Source organism: Hyaena hyaena, unplaced genomic scaffold (assembly GCF_003009895.1).
Source record: "Hyaena hyaena isolate Hyena2069 unplaced genomic scaffold, ASM300989v1 scaffold_370, whole genome shotgun sequence".
NCBI classification, from domain to species: Eukaryota; Metazoa; Chordata; class Mammalia; order Carnivora; family Hyaenidae; genus Hyaena; species Hyaena hyaena.
In genome coordinates this window covers 251,008-268,707 of record NW_024081001.1, presented here as the reverse complement: position 1 = coordinate 268,707, position 17,700 = coordinate 251,008, and the positions used below count along the sequence as shown (strand labels likewise).

General features: G+C 42.7%; 1 protein-coding gene across 1 annotated transcript in view; it reads right to left on the bottom strand.

The window, feature by feature from the left end:
- The window catches only part of DOCK5 (dedicator of cytokinesis 5), a 216,426-nt gene that overhangs the window by 6,686 nt on the left and 192,040 nt on the right, over positions 1-17,700 (bottom strand). The window contains exons 42-48 of the mRNA XM_039250418.1: positions 16,943-17,024; positions 15,862-15,946; positions 15,352-15,438; positions 12,412-12,588; positions 7,300-7,383; positions 6,476-6,613; positions 4,373-4,539 (exon numbers count right to left, since the gene is read on the bottom strand). Of these exons, the coding sequence (XP_039106349.1) occupies positions 4,373-4,539; positions 6,476-6,613; positions 7,300-7,383; positions 12,412-12,588; positions 15,352-15,438; positions 15,862-15,946; positions 16,943-17,024 (820 nt within the window). The remainder of the gene's footprint in view (positions 1-4,372; positions 4,540-6,475; positions 6,614-7,299; positions 7,384-12,411; positions 12,589-15,351; positions 15,439-15,861; positions 15,947-16,942; positions 17,025-17,700) is intronic.

Below are 17,700 nucleotides of genomic sequence, written 5' to 3'. Positions count from 1 at the left end.
CACTGGGAAATGTCTGTTGACTGCAGTTTCCTTTTCTGATTTCAAAGTATTCTCTCCTTTTCTATTATATATTTTTTTAAAAAGACAGCATGCATGGGTTTTTAATTTTTTGGTATTTTTGAATTGCTAATATATTTAAGGGGAAGCCACTCATTATTATTTATCTAAATCTGTACTAAAGAAATATCATAGAACTAAATTCCAAAAAAATCCTCTTACTATTCTTCTTTTTAAGATTTTGTTTTTCTTAAGTAATCTCTACCCCCAGCATGGGGCTCAAACTCATGACCCTGAGATCAAGAGTCGTATGCTCTTGGACCGAGCCAGCCAGGCACCCCAAGATTCTAATTATTCTTAAAACCGACTAAGCCAAATCAAACACACACATGAAATCACCTCAAACAGTAATTGGTCAGAGAGAAAGAAAACCACTACCCCAGGTTCTATGGAATCAATTAGGACTTCAGCTGAGAAACTGACACTGAAGGCCAAGGGTCACTAGACTGACAGTCAAAGATGTGAGTTTCACTAGGGCCTAATTAAGAACCACACTTAACCATAAAATAACTACCATGGAGTCCCCCAGGGCCCATGTTAGTTTTTTTGCTTATAAGGGTTACTTCACTGATTTTTCTGAAACATCAAAGATTAAATTTTTTCTAAACAATTTTGTTCCGGGGCCCCAACTCTGCTGTTGCGTTAAGCATGTAGTACTTAGTTGGCCTTCTGTGTAAATCTTCTAGCTTTCCCTTAACACGAGCTGTGTTTTGAAAACTAATCCTCTTTCTGTGCCTTGGCCTCCCGTATGCCAAGCAGGACAGATACAGTCCACCTTCTTACCAATAAAGAACTGGATCTTGATAGGCATCACATCCAATAATCCCCATGAAATAGTTAATGAATCCTGTGACATAACATTGGTAACGGGAGACTCACGGTCATTAGCTGAGAATCAGTTGGAGCTGCTTTGAAGACACATCCTAAATAAGTGTCAGACAATAGTACCAATGACTCCTTACTCACTGGGGAAATCTGGGCAAGATCAATAACCCACCTTAAAACTGGGTTGTGGTAAAAAAGAGGACCCCGCTCACCTGTTCTCTGTTTACTGCCCTAGGGTATCAGCAATCATGGGGTCTCTGATTTTCAACAGCTGTTTCAACCCTTTTCTTTTCTGAATGAGGCAGTTTATTTAAGGAAAGAGTCTTACTGAACAGAACTTCTATGCTTTCCACAAAGGATTTAGTCTCTCTTTATGGCATGAAAAAAAAAACCATAGAAGAGAAAAAGTAAATGAATCAAGGATTATTTAATATTTAGTAATGCTAAGGATTAGAAATTGTGCATATACCTAATACTCTATTGCACATGGCATTACATATTGGTACTTGTTTGACATAGGAAGTGTAATGAATTTCATCCTCTGACTAGGTAATGCATACTTCTAGAAATGCATCCTACACATGATCTTCACCAAAAAGCCAAGAAGTGATAGAAGAATGTATCCTAAATAACCAGAAAGCTCTAAGTACACATATACTGATACAAGTTAAATGTTTGCATACAAACTTTATGATGAACTTTGGTGATTACTTATTTAGAAATAACGACACAGCTTAAATATTCTATAGTAAGAGAAGGATTAATTATGGCACATTATGGGACGCAATGGTAAATAGCCATCGAAGATGATAATAAGATAACAATGCAACGTGGAAAATGTTTATAATAAAACAGTAAAAAGAAAAAGCAATTTCCCAAACTATATCTGTGCTATAATTGCAACCATGTAAAAATATCTCTCAGTGGAAAAGGATAGATAGATAATTTAGGAAATAGTAAACATGTGATTTTCAGGGAGGGGGCTGTGTAGACAGGTTATTTTTGTGGTATAATTATTACAATACAGAATTTAAATTTAAGATGAAATGGTGAGTCAACTGGACTTATATTGAACTCTAAAATACATAATGTTGTTAAAAGACTCATTATGTATGTTAAATGACTCATCATGTATGTATGCAGGTCACATAATGGTATGTACAATGCTTTCCCAATTGTATAAAATGTATATATGCTTTTTTCGTTTTCTATAGCTAACCCTTAACAGTGGTTTCTTCTGAGTGATGACATAAGCATTTTTCTTTTAAGTTTCTAATACTTTGAAAATTTTCTATGTGTACATATATTAATTATATAATTAGTAAAATATTTTTTAAACAGTATTTTTAAACAACTAAAAATTCATCCCTTTACAATATTTTAAATTTGAACATATGGAAAGGCATTCCATGATTTTGGTGAGAAAGGCTCAATGTCAAAAAGCCATCAATCCTGCCAAAGTTAGTCTAGAAATTTAACATGATCCCAATAAAAATTGCCATAGAATTCTAGACAAGTTAATCCAAAAGTGAGCATGAGTAAAATTAGCCAGATAGATTCTAAAAAGCCTTTTAAATCTATAGTAATTAAAATTAGTACTAGTTCATAAACATACAAGGAGATCAAAGAAATGGGGAAAAAAAGTCTACAAATAGACTAAGGAAAATATAGGAATTTGATTTTTTAATAAGGTTGACATTTCAAATCAGTAGACAAAAAAAATGGTTTGCTCACTAAATGTTATAGGGAGAAATGGGTAGTCATATAGCCAAAAAGATAAAGTTCATACCTCATAGTTTATACTAGAATAAATTTGAAAGATTTGGTGGTGAATAGTGAAACTCTAAAATTAACTTTTTGTAGTCTTAGAGGTCTTTAATTATGATATAAAACCCATAAGTCATAAAATCAAACATTAATTTATTTGACTGCATAAAAAAGTCAGCACAATTAAATAAAAAGTTAGAAGCAAGGTCAAAAGAGATAGGAGAAATTGGAAGATGTATTTCAACTCCCATCACAAAGAAAACACAACAGAAAAATGTGCCCAAAATACTGGACCATAGTTCACAGAAAATAAAACACAAACGGTTACTAAAAAAATGAAAAGCTCAGCTTCGTACAAAACAAGAGAAAGAAAACCAAACCAAAATCCTATACCATAAAAATACTCTCCACCTATCAAACTGGCAAAAATTAAAGCGACTGATAATATACAATCTGGGGGCTAGATGGGGGGTGATGAGGCACCCTTATATTTGCTGGGCAGGGCTGTAAAATTGGTATATGCCTATGGAAGCCAGATCAGGACTAAATTTGAAAATTGCAACTATATATGTTTGACAAAGGAAGTTCACTTCTGGAATTTTTCTCACATGGATATACTTGTGCATTTACAAAGTACATTTTTAAAAAATTTCTTTTTTGTTAAATTTCCTTTTTAATGCTTTTATTTATTATTGAGAGGCAGAGAGAGAAAGAATGTGAGTGGGGGAGGGGCAGAGAGAGGGAGAGACACAGAATCTGAAGAAGGCTCCATGCTCTGAGCCATTAGCACAGAGCCCAACGCGGGGCTTGAACTCATAAACCGCGAGATCATGACCTGAGCCGAAGTCGGATGCTTAACCAACTGAGCCACCTAGGCACCCCTAAAATACATTATTTTTAAGGTGACTCACTGCCACACTACTGTGACAGTAAAAGACTGGGGTCAACTAAACATCCATCAATAGTCACCAGTGGAATGTATATGGTGCAGACATATCACAAGGTGTCTGCAGCTCAGAAGAAAGCGGAGGCTCTTTACATTCTGAGACAACGATTTTTAAGACACAGTCAATGAAAAAAGCAAGGTAAAGAAAGTATTAGATGTTTCCATTCAATATACGAAGAAAGTGTGGGGAAGAACACATATTTAGGTATTGCTCGTGTGTGTCTAAAGAGCTGTTGGAAAGGCACCAGGATCCTGCCGGCTAGTACTGGCCTCAGGAGAGCGGTACTGGTAGGAGAGGGGTCAAGGACTGATGCCTGATGTTTCCTGACATATCCCTTTTGTGTCTTGGAGCTTCATATCATGTAATGATGTTGCCTATTTATAAAGTAAATATAAATTTTAAGATGGCTTTTAAAAATGGATTCAGATTAAAAAAAAAATCTAACAATGACTCTAAGTTAATATGAAAAAAATAATTCAGAAGGTGATAGGGTGGGTGACAGGATGTGATAGGATTAGAGGTGATGATTATCCCATTTTTTTCATAATGATCATCATTATGTAAATAATGATCTTCCTCACGAGGAAGACAATGAGAATGGGATCCAGGATAATAACTGTATGCTCCGAATCCTTTCCCTTATAAGGATGATGCATCTACATACATCAAGTCTCCCTTTGGTGACACAAGGCAAAGGTTAGTAAGGAGATAACTTACTTTACCCCATTCCTTCCCCGCCCCCTGCCTCCCCTGGCGATTAAAATTCAAACTCTTACCCATCGGATCCTGGTCTGGAAGGAGCATTATCAGATGAGTTAGAAGAGGTGGAAATCACAGAGGAAGTCACCGAGGTGATGGACAATCTCCGCAGCGTAGATGACATGATGTAGGGCAGTACGAGAGACCCCGTGCGGCTTTGCTTCCTCTCAGTCAAGTTGGGGGGCTGAGGGACACAGGCCATCTCATGGTTAGTGGGCCTGGAATTCAGCCCACAGGAACTGCTGCAGCCTCCCACCTGTCTGTGACAAGTGCCATGTGTACTGGCTGCCACCCATAGCTGCCTCAGCTGTTATATACTGCAAATACTTATATTCTTTTTTTAAGTTTATTTATTCTGAGAGAGAGAGAGAGAGAGAGAGCGAGAGAGTGAGTGAGCCTGAGTGGGGGAGGGGCAGAGAAAGAAAAGGAGGGAGAGAACCCCAAGCAGGCTTCGTGCTGTCAGTGCAGAGCCTGATGTGGGCCTCGAACTCATGAACCGTGAGATCATGACCTGAGCCGACATCAAGAGGTGGATGCTTAATTGACTGATCCACCCAGGCGCCCTGCAAATACTTAGAGTCTTAATTATAAACACAACTAGGTGAAATCTACCTTGTTTCTAAGACTTAGAGAAACATTCCCCAATAATCTGTTGCCAGCCGTGTGAGAGGAAAAGCCAAGCTGTTCATTACCCCCCAAAAGAAGAGCTGTTCATTACCCTCTGTCTGCTTCTCCAGTTTAACTTCTTTCAATCACTAAAAAGAATACTGGCCTAATAGAAAGTTTTAGGTTACACTATAGACCTGATGCTTAAGATGTAAATGGTGAATCTTAAGAAGTAAAGGAACATCAATTTACCATCATTAAAGGTGTCTTTAGTAGGACCGATTGCCCTGATTGGCCAATGTATCAAATTCACATGTGAAAATTGGCCTGGATCTAATAAAAACTACTTAAATAGGTGCAAGTCACAGTCCTTCCTCTCATACCTTGCATAAAAGACAAATGTTCCTAGAAGCAAGCTCATAAGTGGCTGTAGGTTAGGAGGTTAGGCACAATCGAACACGCAGATGACTGAAAGCAATGATTACAAAGATACTCAGAAGAAAAAGGTAGCAGACATGGAGGTGTGGGAATGGCAGACAGAAGTACACGGAAAGAAATTCAGAGCTTTGACCAAGGAAAGAGCACTGGAAAATCAGAGTTCAAGTGTAAGAGAGTTAAAGAGAACAAGGTGAACAAACTCCTATTAAAAAGAGCAGAAAAACGAAGCTGGATCCAAACATTCAATCAACTGTTGCAGAGAAAAATTATTAGTTATTTTTTATTAGGTAATCTTTCTGCCCTGTGTGGAACTTGAACTCACGATCCCAAGACCAAGAGTCGCATATTCTACCAACTGAACCAGCTACATGCCCCAGAGAGTAAAGTTTATTGGGCATGTGCACTAATCCACCCAATGTCTCAGGAGTAAAAACACTGTTGGGACAGATATGTTAGAACTGTCGGGAAAAAATGACGAAATCACTGTATGCATTATAAAGTGCATTTCATAATTCTTTCTCCCCAAAATCACTGTATGCATTATAAAGTGCATTTCATAATTCTTTCTCCCCTTCAAAGGTGTGAAGAATGTAAACTTTTCATCAAAATGAAAAATGAATAAAGACTAAGAAAAACACTAAGCATTGGGCTAGGCAGGACAGGAATAACCAGTGTCTGAGACCAGGATACTCCTAAATGCTAGTAGAGGGGCCCTGACACTATGGTCCCAGACCAGCAGCATCAGCACCACTGGGAGTACATCAGAAATGTAAACCCTTGGGCCCCACCCCAGACCTCCTGAATGGAAACTCTGGAGATGTGGCCCAGCAATTTGCGTTTTCATAAACCGTCCAGGTGGTTCGGATGGTCACTCAGGTCTGAGAACCTCTATCTAGCATGTTGACTGCGGAAAGTCACCAACAGCCTGCCATGTCTTCTCTGAACTGTCCTCCCCCTAACCCCCATATTTTCCTGCCATACCCATGCTATTTGGACTCATTTGGCAACTGAAAATCTGATCAATATCATAAATGGTAAAAGAAACTGAGTCAATGGGCTCCTTAGACCAAGCCTACCAGTGTTATAACACCATAGAGCTTCTCCACTTTCTCCTTGAGTTCCCGGAAACAGGAAGACAACCGGTCATGCAGTGGCTTTAGCTGCTCTGTCAGCTTCTCCCCGTGGATGCGGATCCCCTCTGTCAGCAGAGGCATCTGGGAAGAAGGGGCATAAAAAGGAAGGCATTATTGTTTAGGAAAAGGGCTATTTCAGATTTGGAGGCTGGGGGAGGAATGGGGGCAGAGGTTGCCAGGTAAACTGGCAGACATAGCAAGTATCAAATGAGAAAGCTACTTTTCACGGTGGGGCTTGGGCATCGGCCACCCTTGGGTCAAGGATGCAGAGAAATACACAAGGGGACAAGCAGGCCGGTGACCGTGGAAGGGCTGACAGACTAGGCAAACCCACCTGAGCCAGGGAGCATGTCTGTGGATAAGCCACTGCTAGGTTTACACCTTAGACTGAACAGGATGGCTGCATTTTCTCTCACTATTTACTGAAATAGTGAGGGAGAGAGAGACACTGAGGCCATCATGTCTCAGCTGGAACACAACCCAGCAAACCAACTTGAGGACTTCAGTCTCTCCTCTAGGAAGGTCCCTCTCAGCACTGTGCAGTCTAATGGAATGCCATCCTAGGTCCCTTGGCCAAGCAAACAGAGAAGCTATGATTCCAAAGTTAAAAAAATAAACAAAACCCAAAAAAATCAAAAACCCAAAGGCAATCCTAAAGTGGGCTTGTGGATACAAGCCCTAGAGAAAACCCTGGAGCGGGTGTCTTTGGGACACCCCAAAGAGCACAGCGGGAGGCTGTTGGGCCCCGTGCCTCGCCCGGAGCACACCTGCAATGCTATCAGTCGCTTCAGCAGCTCGATCTTCTCCTGGTCTTCAGGGTGCTCCTGCAAGTACTTTTCCGTAAAAAAAGCCTACAAACAGAGCACATGAGAGTATTAATTAGAACCCATTCTCATCTGTGTATCTGACCCAAGAGGGAGGGGAGCAGAGCCTGGAAGGGTGACAAACGTCTCCTGTTCTGATAAGCCAGGAACAACTATGTAATAGTCCTTCCTCTCCTGGGACAGGCCTTGTACCACCGTGGACGATTCTTTTTTTTTTTTTTAAACTATTTTTTTAAATATTTTTATTTATTTCTAGGGGTGAGAGAGAGAGAGAGACAGCATGAGCAGGGGACGGTCAGAGAGAGAGGGAGATACAGACTCTGAAATAGGCTCCAGGCTCTGAGCTGGTAGTCAGCACAGAGCCCGATGCGGGGCTCGAACCCACGAACCGTGAGATCATGACCGAAGCGAAAGTCGGACGCTTAACCGACTAAGCCACCCAGGCACCCCACCGTGGACGATTCTAAAGGTATGTGCTCTTTTGTGGTCTTTCTGGAATGGGGCAATGCCTCCTCACAGGACCTTCTGAACCATCACCAGACACGCACACGTGCACAAACCAAATAATCACCAGCACAGCAGACTGGCATTCACTGAAACAACTTGCCCTAAGGAACAATGCCAATGACAGTATCTTATCTACTGGACACAGTAGATAAGTGTCCAGATATAATAAAGGAAAAAGCAAAAACCTAACAGGATATGGCTGATAGTTTTCTTGGTTGACCATGTGATATAAGCTGTATCACATGTTTTCCCCCTACACTGAGGGAAGATTAATATCTATGCCTTCTTACTTCTCATTGATCCAAAAGGCTTTTTTGAGGGCCTGAGATACAGATGTGAAAATGTTTTAGAAATATTAAATGCAGTTTGCATTTAGTCTTATTATATGTCAAGGCCATGTCCCACATAACACTATCAATAAGAGTTCACGGTCCCAAGGACTAGGTCCCTTTAATAGCGAAACAAAACCCAACTCAAACTATAATTATAGGTGTTATAGAATGCAACATTTTAAAGACAAAATTGGGGTGCCTGGGGTGGCTTAGTTGGCTAGGCATCTGACTTGGGCTCAGGTCATAATCTCACGGTTCATGGGTTTGAGCCCCACATCTGGCTCTGCGCTCATGGCGAGGAGTCTGCTTTGGATCCTCTGTCCCCCTCTCCTTGCGCCCTTCCCACGCTCGCATTTTTCCTCTCTCTCCCTCTCAAAAATAAATTAAGTAAATAAAACGTTAAAAAATAATAAAATACATAAGACAGAATTAGGAAAAAAAATTAAAAAGCCTATGGTGAACATGTCTAACAAAGTCAAAAAAGGGAGTTACATATTTTTTCCTAGTGAGCGTAGCCATCATTTCTGAGAGTGCTTTCAAACACCAACCTCCAAAGTTCCCCTCGCTCCTCTGTTCCCATACTATGAAAGCCACCTCACCCTGAAGGCGACCCAGGAGTTCTTGAAACTACAGGATACAGTTAAAAAAAAAAAAGTGATCAGTGACCTGCCCATTTGGTGTGGAAAATAGAATGTGTTCAAACTCTACCTTGTGTGAAGATGTTATGGGTTGAATAGTGGCCTCCTCCCCGCCCCAATTCATATGTTGTAGTCCTAGCCCCGGTACATCAGAATGTGACCTTAGCTGGAAACAGGATTGCTGCAGATGTAGTTAAGGTCACTGTGGAGTGTCACGGTGGAGTCACCCTGGGGTAGGACAAACCACTGATTTTACCTGACGCCCTTATAAAAAGGGGAAGGTTGGACACTGGAAGAACCCCGTATGAAGAGGTACAAGGCATGCCAAAGGTTATCAGCAACCCCTCAGAAGCCGGGAGAGAGGCTGGGGGCGCCTGGGTGGCTCAGTCGGTTGAGCGTTCAACTTCAGCTCAGGTCATGATCTCACGGTTTGTGGGTTCGAGCCCCGCATTGAGCTCTGTGTTGACAGCTCAAAGTCTGGAGGTTGGCTTGGATTCTGTTTGTGTCTCTCTCTGTCCCTGCCCCACTTGTGTGCTCTCTCAAAAATAAAAAAATAAAACATTAAAAAAAATATTTTTTAAAAAAGAAGAAGTTAGGAGTGAGGCAGGAAACAGATCCTTCCTCGCAGCCCTCAGAAGGTCTGATCAACCCTGCTGATATCTGGAATTCAGGCTACTGGGCTCCGGGACTGGGAGGCAATATATTTCTGTTGTTCTAAGTCGCCCTGTTTGTGCCTTTGTTCCAGCGGCCCTAGCAGACTAACAGCACAAGGGATATAAATACATGCAGGCCGAGTGTCACGAACAGGAAGCAGCCAAGACGTCTGGAGAGCACATGCTATGGCCAGATTCGTATTTTGGGAGAAATGAATGAAGAAATAGTATGTCTTTAATCTTCACCCACCTTCACCTTCCACACATAAGCAGTTTGAATCTTCCAAAGTTAAAAACAATTTTTTGCTATAAGATAAAAAGCACTGAAATTCCCAAAGCATCGGTTGGGTCAAGGAATATTGGGGTGGAGTGCACTGAAAATGAAACATTGAAATTCAATGTTTTTAGAAGAGTCCTGCATTGTGCGGGAAAAGGGCCGATGAATGACGGCCAACAGCTCTTACATTCCTATCACTCAGGCAGTGATGAATGGGCTGCTTTAAGAAAGGTCACCCGTCGGGGCGCCTGGGTGGCTTAGTCGGTTGAGCGTCCGACTTTCGCTTGGGTCGTGATCTCGCGGTTCGTGGGTTCAAGCCCCGCGTCGGGCTCTGTGCTGACTGCCAGTTCTGAGCCTGGAGCCTGTTTCAGTCTGTGACTCCCTCTCTCTCTGACCCTCCCCTGCTCACGCTGTCTCTCTCTCTCCTAGAAATAAATAAAACATTTAAAAAAAAAAAAAAAAAAAAGAAAGGTCACCCGTATAGGTGCGTGATAATGGACTCCCCAATTAATTGTTACGGAGGTTATGGTGATCAAGGAGTTGCCCTTTTCTCATATCTTTCAAAATGTACAAACTCAGACCTATTGATTGTAAGTACAATTTAGTAGTTGAAGCTAAAGGTCTTGAACTCTATTTGTGTACATACCTAACTTCCCCCTTTTTAAAACATTTTAATTAGAAGACTCTCTCATTGGAAAAAACCTCACATGAAATTACGTATGATTCACAGATATTGGCATATACGAATTTGAATTCGAACAGGGACATTCTGTAAACAAAACAACACTTGGAAAAACAAATCAAAATTAGTACTAGGTATCTTATATGGGAAAAAACACCCGCCACAATCCTTACAGCATTATTAAAAAAAGTATGACATTCTGGATCCTAATTTTGTACTGAATGCCGTGACAACACTGGAGATTATTATCGACACGGAGCATGGGCAAACTGATCTCTTGTGTAACGTCTTTCCCGGCCGCTGAGTGTAATAAGCCTGAAGAAGCCTGAAAGGTTAAAGAGAAAGGAGAAGAAAGAAGATTGTTAGAGCAGCCACTGCAGAGCACGGACTGTTCAGATCACCTTTGGCTCCAAGTAGATCGGAGAGAGGAAGAAACTGACACTGATCAAGCCTCAACTATATGACAAATGCTCTGTGATGTTCCTCAGATACAGGATGCCTTCCTTAGCTTCCAGCCACTCCTGTGCGTTAGGAATTTTCCTCACTTTTTTCAGATACAGAGCTTGGGGCTCAAAGAGGTGAAGTATCTCACCCAAGGGCACACAGTGGCCAATGGGAAGCCAGGATTGGGTCACAGAAGCGATGGATTCTAAAGCCCCTGGTCTTCTCAGGACATTGTGTATTAAGGGAAATATGAGAATCAGCCCCCCTACTGTCAGCTTGCCCTTCCTGATCATCGCCTTTTCCTTCCACTCACTCTCTTGGCTCCTCCACAGGTGTGTACTGGACAAATGGTTGTTTATATTCAGCAGAGGACTCCAAAATTACTTAGCCACTGAAAACATACGGAACAATTAAAAATCCTGCCTCCATTAATTAGACTTAACTGATTTTTACATGTTGAACACATTACCTCCTTTAAAATTTGTTTTTAATGTTTGTTTTTAAGAGGAAGAGAGAGAGAGAGCATGCGCACACATGTGCACACAAATAGGGGAGCGGCAAAGAGAGAGACACAGAATCCAAAGCAGGCTCTAGGGTCTGAGCTGTCAGCACAGAGCCCAACATGGGGCTCGAACCCATGAGCTGTGAGATCATGACCTGAGCCGAAGTCAGACACTTAACGGACTGAGCCACCTCGGTGCCCCAGCATTACCTCCATTTTAAATGGTGCTATATCCAAACCCTATGCAATGGTTCACTTCCAGTGAGCACTCTTCCTGTTTTTCCCAGAATAAAATATACGACACTTAAGTGAACTAATTTCATTGAACAGCCAGGGTCAGCATTTACCCATACAACCTATGGCACACCAAGTCAGGGTGGGCACTCCTAGAAACTATTTTTTTTTAGAAGCTAATTTTTAAAAAACGTTTATTTATTTTTGAGAGAGAGACAGCGTGTAAACAAGAGAGGGGCAGAGAGAGAGAGGGAGACACAGAATCGGAAGCAGGCTCCAGGCTTTGAGCTGTCAGCACAGAGCCCGACGTGGGGCTCGAACTCGTGAACTGTGAGATCATGACCTGAGCCAAAGTCAGACATTTAGCCAATTAACCCACCTAGACGCCCCTGGAAGCCAATTTTAAATAGAGCACAGTACTACCTTTTCTGCAGGTGCTTCTTCACTTCCAGAGCATTCTCAGTTCTGTAAATCTGTAAGCTTTCTACTTCTCAGTGGAGAAAGGGAGAAGAAATAGCAGGTAAATCAACCAGGCCCCGTATATTAGGTTGATCTTTCAGTGACTCTTTATCGGACAGTGGCCTCACCCTGCCTGAGATGCTAAGGATGTCTAGGAGGTGTGAGGTCAGGCATAAGCTTTTCATTAATTTCATTTGCCCACACGTAAAGAGGGCCTAGTGAAGAACCTCTCAGTGAAGCTGTAAGAGACTAATTCACCAGCTGCTCGGTGCTGCACAGAGAGGGCAATGACATGGGATTCAGTGAGGATTCCTGGGTCCAGCCCACCTTTTCATAGTTGGAGTATCCCCCCATGACGGCCGGGTCTACAATGCCACTGAGCAGCATGGAGAGAGGATGCACAGAGAGGGCTCGGTCCCAGGTATGCTGCTGAACACAGTTGCTGATCTTCTCGTTGGTGAGTTCCATGGTCTCTATGGCATTCTCCAGGGGACTGATTTCTTCCTGCAAGAGTAGAGAAGGGAATGGAAAGGCATTTTTTGAGCTCACGGCAAAGACTGAAGAAATCCTAAGTGTTCCTCTTATTGTATTTTTAAGAAATGTTGGAGCGCCTGGGTGGCTCAGTCGGTTAAGCATCTGACTTTGGCTCAGGTCATGATCTTGCGGTTCGTGGGTCCAAGCCCCGCTCAGAGCCTAGAGCCTGTTTCAGATTCTGTGTCTTCCTCTCTCTCTCTGTCAGAAATAAATAAAACATTAAAAAAATGTTTATTTATTTATTTTGAGGAGGGTGGCACAGAGAGGGAGAGAGAATCCCAAGCAGTCTCCACACTGTCAGCACAGAGCCTGATGCGGGACTCGAAGTCATGAACTGTGAGATCGCGTCCTGAGCCGAAATCAACAGTCAGATGCTTATCCAACTGAACCACTCAGGTGCTCCCTAAGTGTTCCTTTTAAAAGGTTAAAAATCCTCACCGTGCTATCAAATAGTAGAATTTTGCTTGTCAAGGTTATGTTTATTTGGATCCCACACTTATGTGAAATGATCTTGCTAAGTTGTGAAATAAACTACTTAAAAATCTCCTGAGAAAGTACAAGGATGAGCTAAAAATTAAGAGCTGTGGTAGTGATAATTTCTTAAGGCAAAATGTCTACAGAAATTTTGGGGGGAAAAAGTTGGAGACGTAATAATGATTGCTTTTAAGGCAAAGCTTCCTCAGAGATCTCTGAGGAGATAAATGACAAAAGAGTGGTGGGATATCTGATACAAGATACTTCTGCAATGTCCCAAATGTTCACTGGCAAGGGGCTTGATGCTTCTTCCATGAGCAAAGGTAAAGTCTGAAAGACATATGTTCAAATCATACATAAGTCCTCTTAGTATGGGTTTTGTGGTTAGAAGAAGTCAGAAATAATGCAATATATTAGGATATCCCAGCTGTGGGCACCTGGGTGGCTCAGTTAAGTGCCTGATTCTTGATTTTGGCTCAGGTCATGATCTCACGGTTTATGAGATCGAGCCCTGCCCTGGGCTCTGTGCTAACAGTGCAAAGCCCACTTGGGGTTCTCTCTCTCCCTCCATCTGTCCCTCCTGCTCAAGTGTGCTCTGTCTCAAAATACATAAACATTAAAAAAAAAAAAAAAAAAAAAAAAACATCCAAGCTGAATGTTAGATGAAAATGAAATAAGATTCAANATATTAGGATATCCCAGCTGTGGGCACCTGGGTGGCTCAGTTAAGTGCCTGATTCTTGATTTTGGCTCAGGTCATGATCTCACGGTTTATGAGATCGAGCTGACTGCCAGCTCAGAGCCTGGAGCCTGTTAGCCCACTTGGGGTTCTCTCTCTCCCTCCATCTGTCCCTCATGCTCAAGTGTGCTCTGTCAAAAAATACATAAACATTAAAAAAAAAAAAAAAAAAAAAAGAACATCCAAGCTGAATGTTAGATGAAAATGAAATAAGATTCAATATATGTTCAAGCAATTCCTGGGGCAAAGTCTTCAAAGCCAGGTTTCAAGAGAAATCACCTTCTTCATTTTACCCATTGCCAGACAGCATGACCTCCTTCTACAGCCTGATTCCAAAAGTCTCTGTCCAATAATCACATTCATACTTGAGGAATAATACTGTATTACTAGTGGTATGGAACACACCAAATTTCAGTTCAGGTTTGTTCAGGATATATTTCTTGAAAGTATATTTCATGCCAAGTACTACGCTGTGCTCTATAGTTACAAAAGTGCTTAAGACAGAATCCATGCCTGGGGGGAGCCTAGGGTTTTAGCGGGGTCTCAAGACACGTAAGTATGGTAGTACCTTGTTAGAAATAAACCCAGGCTGTGACGGAGCACGGAGAAAGGGCAGCTAAACCCACTTCGGAGTTTCAGAGATGGCTTCCTGGCGAAGCAGGTACCTAACTGGGTTCTGATGGGAGTTAGAGTGAGAAGTAGCATTTCGGGCAAAGAAAACCCTCCATCATCAAGGAGGGTTGAAATAGCAGGGAATGAGCAGTTTGGTTCCTGAAGATTCCAGAGAAGATGAGGTGGCAGAACTGAGTGACAAAGACTCTGCGTGCCTGTGCTAAGGAGCAGGGGCTTTTTGCTAGGCACTGGGGAGCCACAGCAAGGTTTGGAGCCTGAGAAGGATACAGTCGGCTTTCCACTGTGGAACTCCACACTCTGAAACAGGGTGGAAAATGGGCCCATGAAGGCCAAGGCAGGAGGCCAATGAGGGGGCTATTTCCATGGCATCCGCCAGAGGGACTAAAACAGGGTACAGCAGTAGGAGAGCTGGAAATAATAATAATAATAATAATAATAATAATAATAATAAAAACCCAGATTTAATAAATATTAAGAAGGTAAAAGGGGCAGCTCTGGTGAGTGCTGGAGAAGAAAGAGTGTGGGGCAGATGTGATCAGCCATGGAGGAAAGAGGAAATGTTTTGGGAGAGAAGACTGACTGGCAGGAAACTCCAGGGAGACATTAGGAAAATGGTTTGGGGCACTTGGCGGGATTGTGAGGAGACAAGACTCATTTGCTCATAGAAGAGTCATTCACTGTGAGTAACCTTTAGGGCTGGTGGTAGAACATCAGTCTCACAAAGGAGTTCTATTATGCGAGCGTGCCTTTTATTTCTCTTTTGGAAAACAAAGTTGGCCAGAGGAGGCCGGCCAGGCTAGTGGGAACTGGCGGGGGAGCTTAACAAAGTCTCTTCTTATATTTGGAGACACAAAGAATTTTCTGAATTCCAATTCCAAATGACTCACCGTTGAAATGTGTTTGACTTCAAACCACTTGAGAATGCCAGGAAAGGTATACGCGGTTGTATACGTGGTCCTTTCAATCCACATGGTCTGGTGGAAAGGCAACAGGAAGGGTCAGTTCCCAGGCAAAATGGCCTGAGTTGAATTCAGTGAGGTTCTATCCTCAAATGCTTTCTTAGTGAATGGGCCACATTTTGAGGCATCAAAATATGTTTAAAGCTGCAAGGGATCATTGTCTTGGGCCCTCTCACATTCTAGAGGGGATATGTGAGGTCCAGAGAGGTGTGACTTACTCAAATCATATTGACAGCAACACTGGAGCCCCACGGAAGAGCCCATTTTTTTGGACGGGTGCCAGTCTAGAGCTTTCCACTGAGATGGCCTGCTGAGTAGTAAGCACGTAGAACCTCTATCCCTCGTGCTGCTATCATTTCTGCTGTGTTGGTTAGGCGGGAAGCCTCCATTTGGAGGTCAACTTGACCTTGTTTTAGAGGGCAAAGTGGATGGACTCACGGCAAATTCGTTGTCTGGATCTTTCTCTCCTTTCCGGAATGGCCGGGAATATTGGAATTGCTGTACTTCATTGGCTCTGTAGTAGCTGGGGAGAGACATTGCCACAGTGCTGGAGTTTCTCTCTTAGAACAAGAACTCCTGGAGCAGACTTCAATAAACCCTGGGCTGCATCTTACCCAGACTCAGCCGTATCCCCTGAGGGATCTCAAAACAGACACAGTCTCCACATTGAAGGCTGGAGGTGGAGCACAATTTAATTTTCTTACACATCTTAATTTTATGATTTATGAATCTATTCCACAGCTATTTTAAAAAAGGCGTATGTATTGATATCCACTCTTGTGATTGCATTCGTATAGTTTTATCACAGTTCTAGCAATCCTTCTAGTATTTCAGCTCTCAGGAAAAAGAATGGGACCCTGATCCCTGGGGGAAACCACCAGGCAAGGTGAGGCCAGCCACTCCTAAGTGAACGCTTCTGGGTGGAATTGAGATCCAGGAGATCCAAAACCTAACGGCAAAATTCCTGATTTCCCTCTGCCTAAAAAACCCCCAAGCCCCCAAATCCCTTTGCGTTACCAAGCTCTTATTTTATACTGAAAATAGAATAAAGGGTTGCTGTGGGCTATGTTTGGGTCCCCCCAAGCGCACATGTTGAAATCCTAACCCCTCAACGTGATGGTATCAGAAAGTAGCTCTGTGGCAAGCGCTTCCATTCCACCATTGCGAATGGGATCAGTGCCCTTGTAAGAGACCCCTGAGAGATCCATCACCCTTTCTGCCACATGAGGACACAGTGAGAAGTCAACGTCTGTGGACCAGGAAGCAGGTCCTCCCCAGACACAGAATCCACTGGAGCCTTGACCTTAGACTTCCCAGCCTCCAGAACTGTGAGAAAGGAATGTCTGTTGTTTATAAGCCGCCCAGTCTATGGTGTCCTGTTAGAGCAGCCCCAGAGGTTTAAGACAACAGAAGGTCTTCCAGACTTTAATGAGTTCAAGGCTTTGGTGTTGATGTACTTCTATATGAAGCGTGTCAGAGAATAAAAATGCTTGTAAAGACAAACAAAACCCTTACTTACTTTAAGATCTGCTCTGGGACTGGCTTGTCCTTGTAGCTGGGAGGCAGGCTCATCACTGGCTTTACGGTGAAACACTGCATGTCTGAGGACCTCATTAAGGAAAAGGGGCCTGGCCATGAAGCTGTCACAGGCAGTCAGGACCACCTGTTCTCTCGACTTCACAGATGGGACTTGGTACCTGTATTATTTTTTAAATTTTTTAAAGTTTATGCATTTTTGAAAGAGAGTGAGACAGCACGCAAGCAGGGGAGGGGCAGAGAGAGGGAGACACGGAATCTGAAGCAGGCTCCAGGCTCCGAGCTGTCAGCACAGAGCCTCACATGGGGCTCGAACTCATGAACCCATGACCTGAGCTGAAGTGGGACACTCAACTGACTAGGCCTCCCAGGCTCCCCACATGGTACCTGTATTAATTGTTCCTTTTTACTGAATGCCAGAACCGCATGGAAAACAGGGTTCCCTTACGTATTACCAAAATGCCTTATTAAGCCATAATCCTAGGACATTTTCTGGTCAGACACTTGGCAAGCAACCTTGCCATACGAAAATGGGCATCGATGAAATATGGGGTGAAGGGATGAGACACAGTTTTATTTTATTTTATTTATTTTTTAAATATTTTTTATTTATTTCTAGGAGAGAGAGAGAGAGAGACAGTGTGAGCAGGGGAGGGTCAGAGAGAGAGGGAGTCACAGACTGAAACAGGCTCCAGGCTCTGAGCTGGCAGTCAGCACAGAGCCTGATGCAGGGCTCGAACC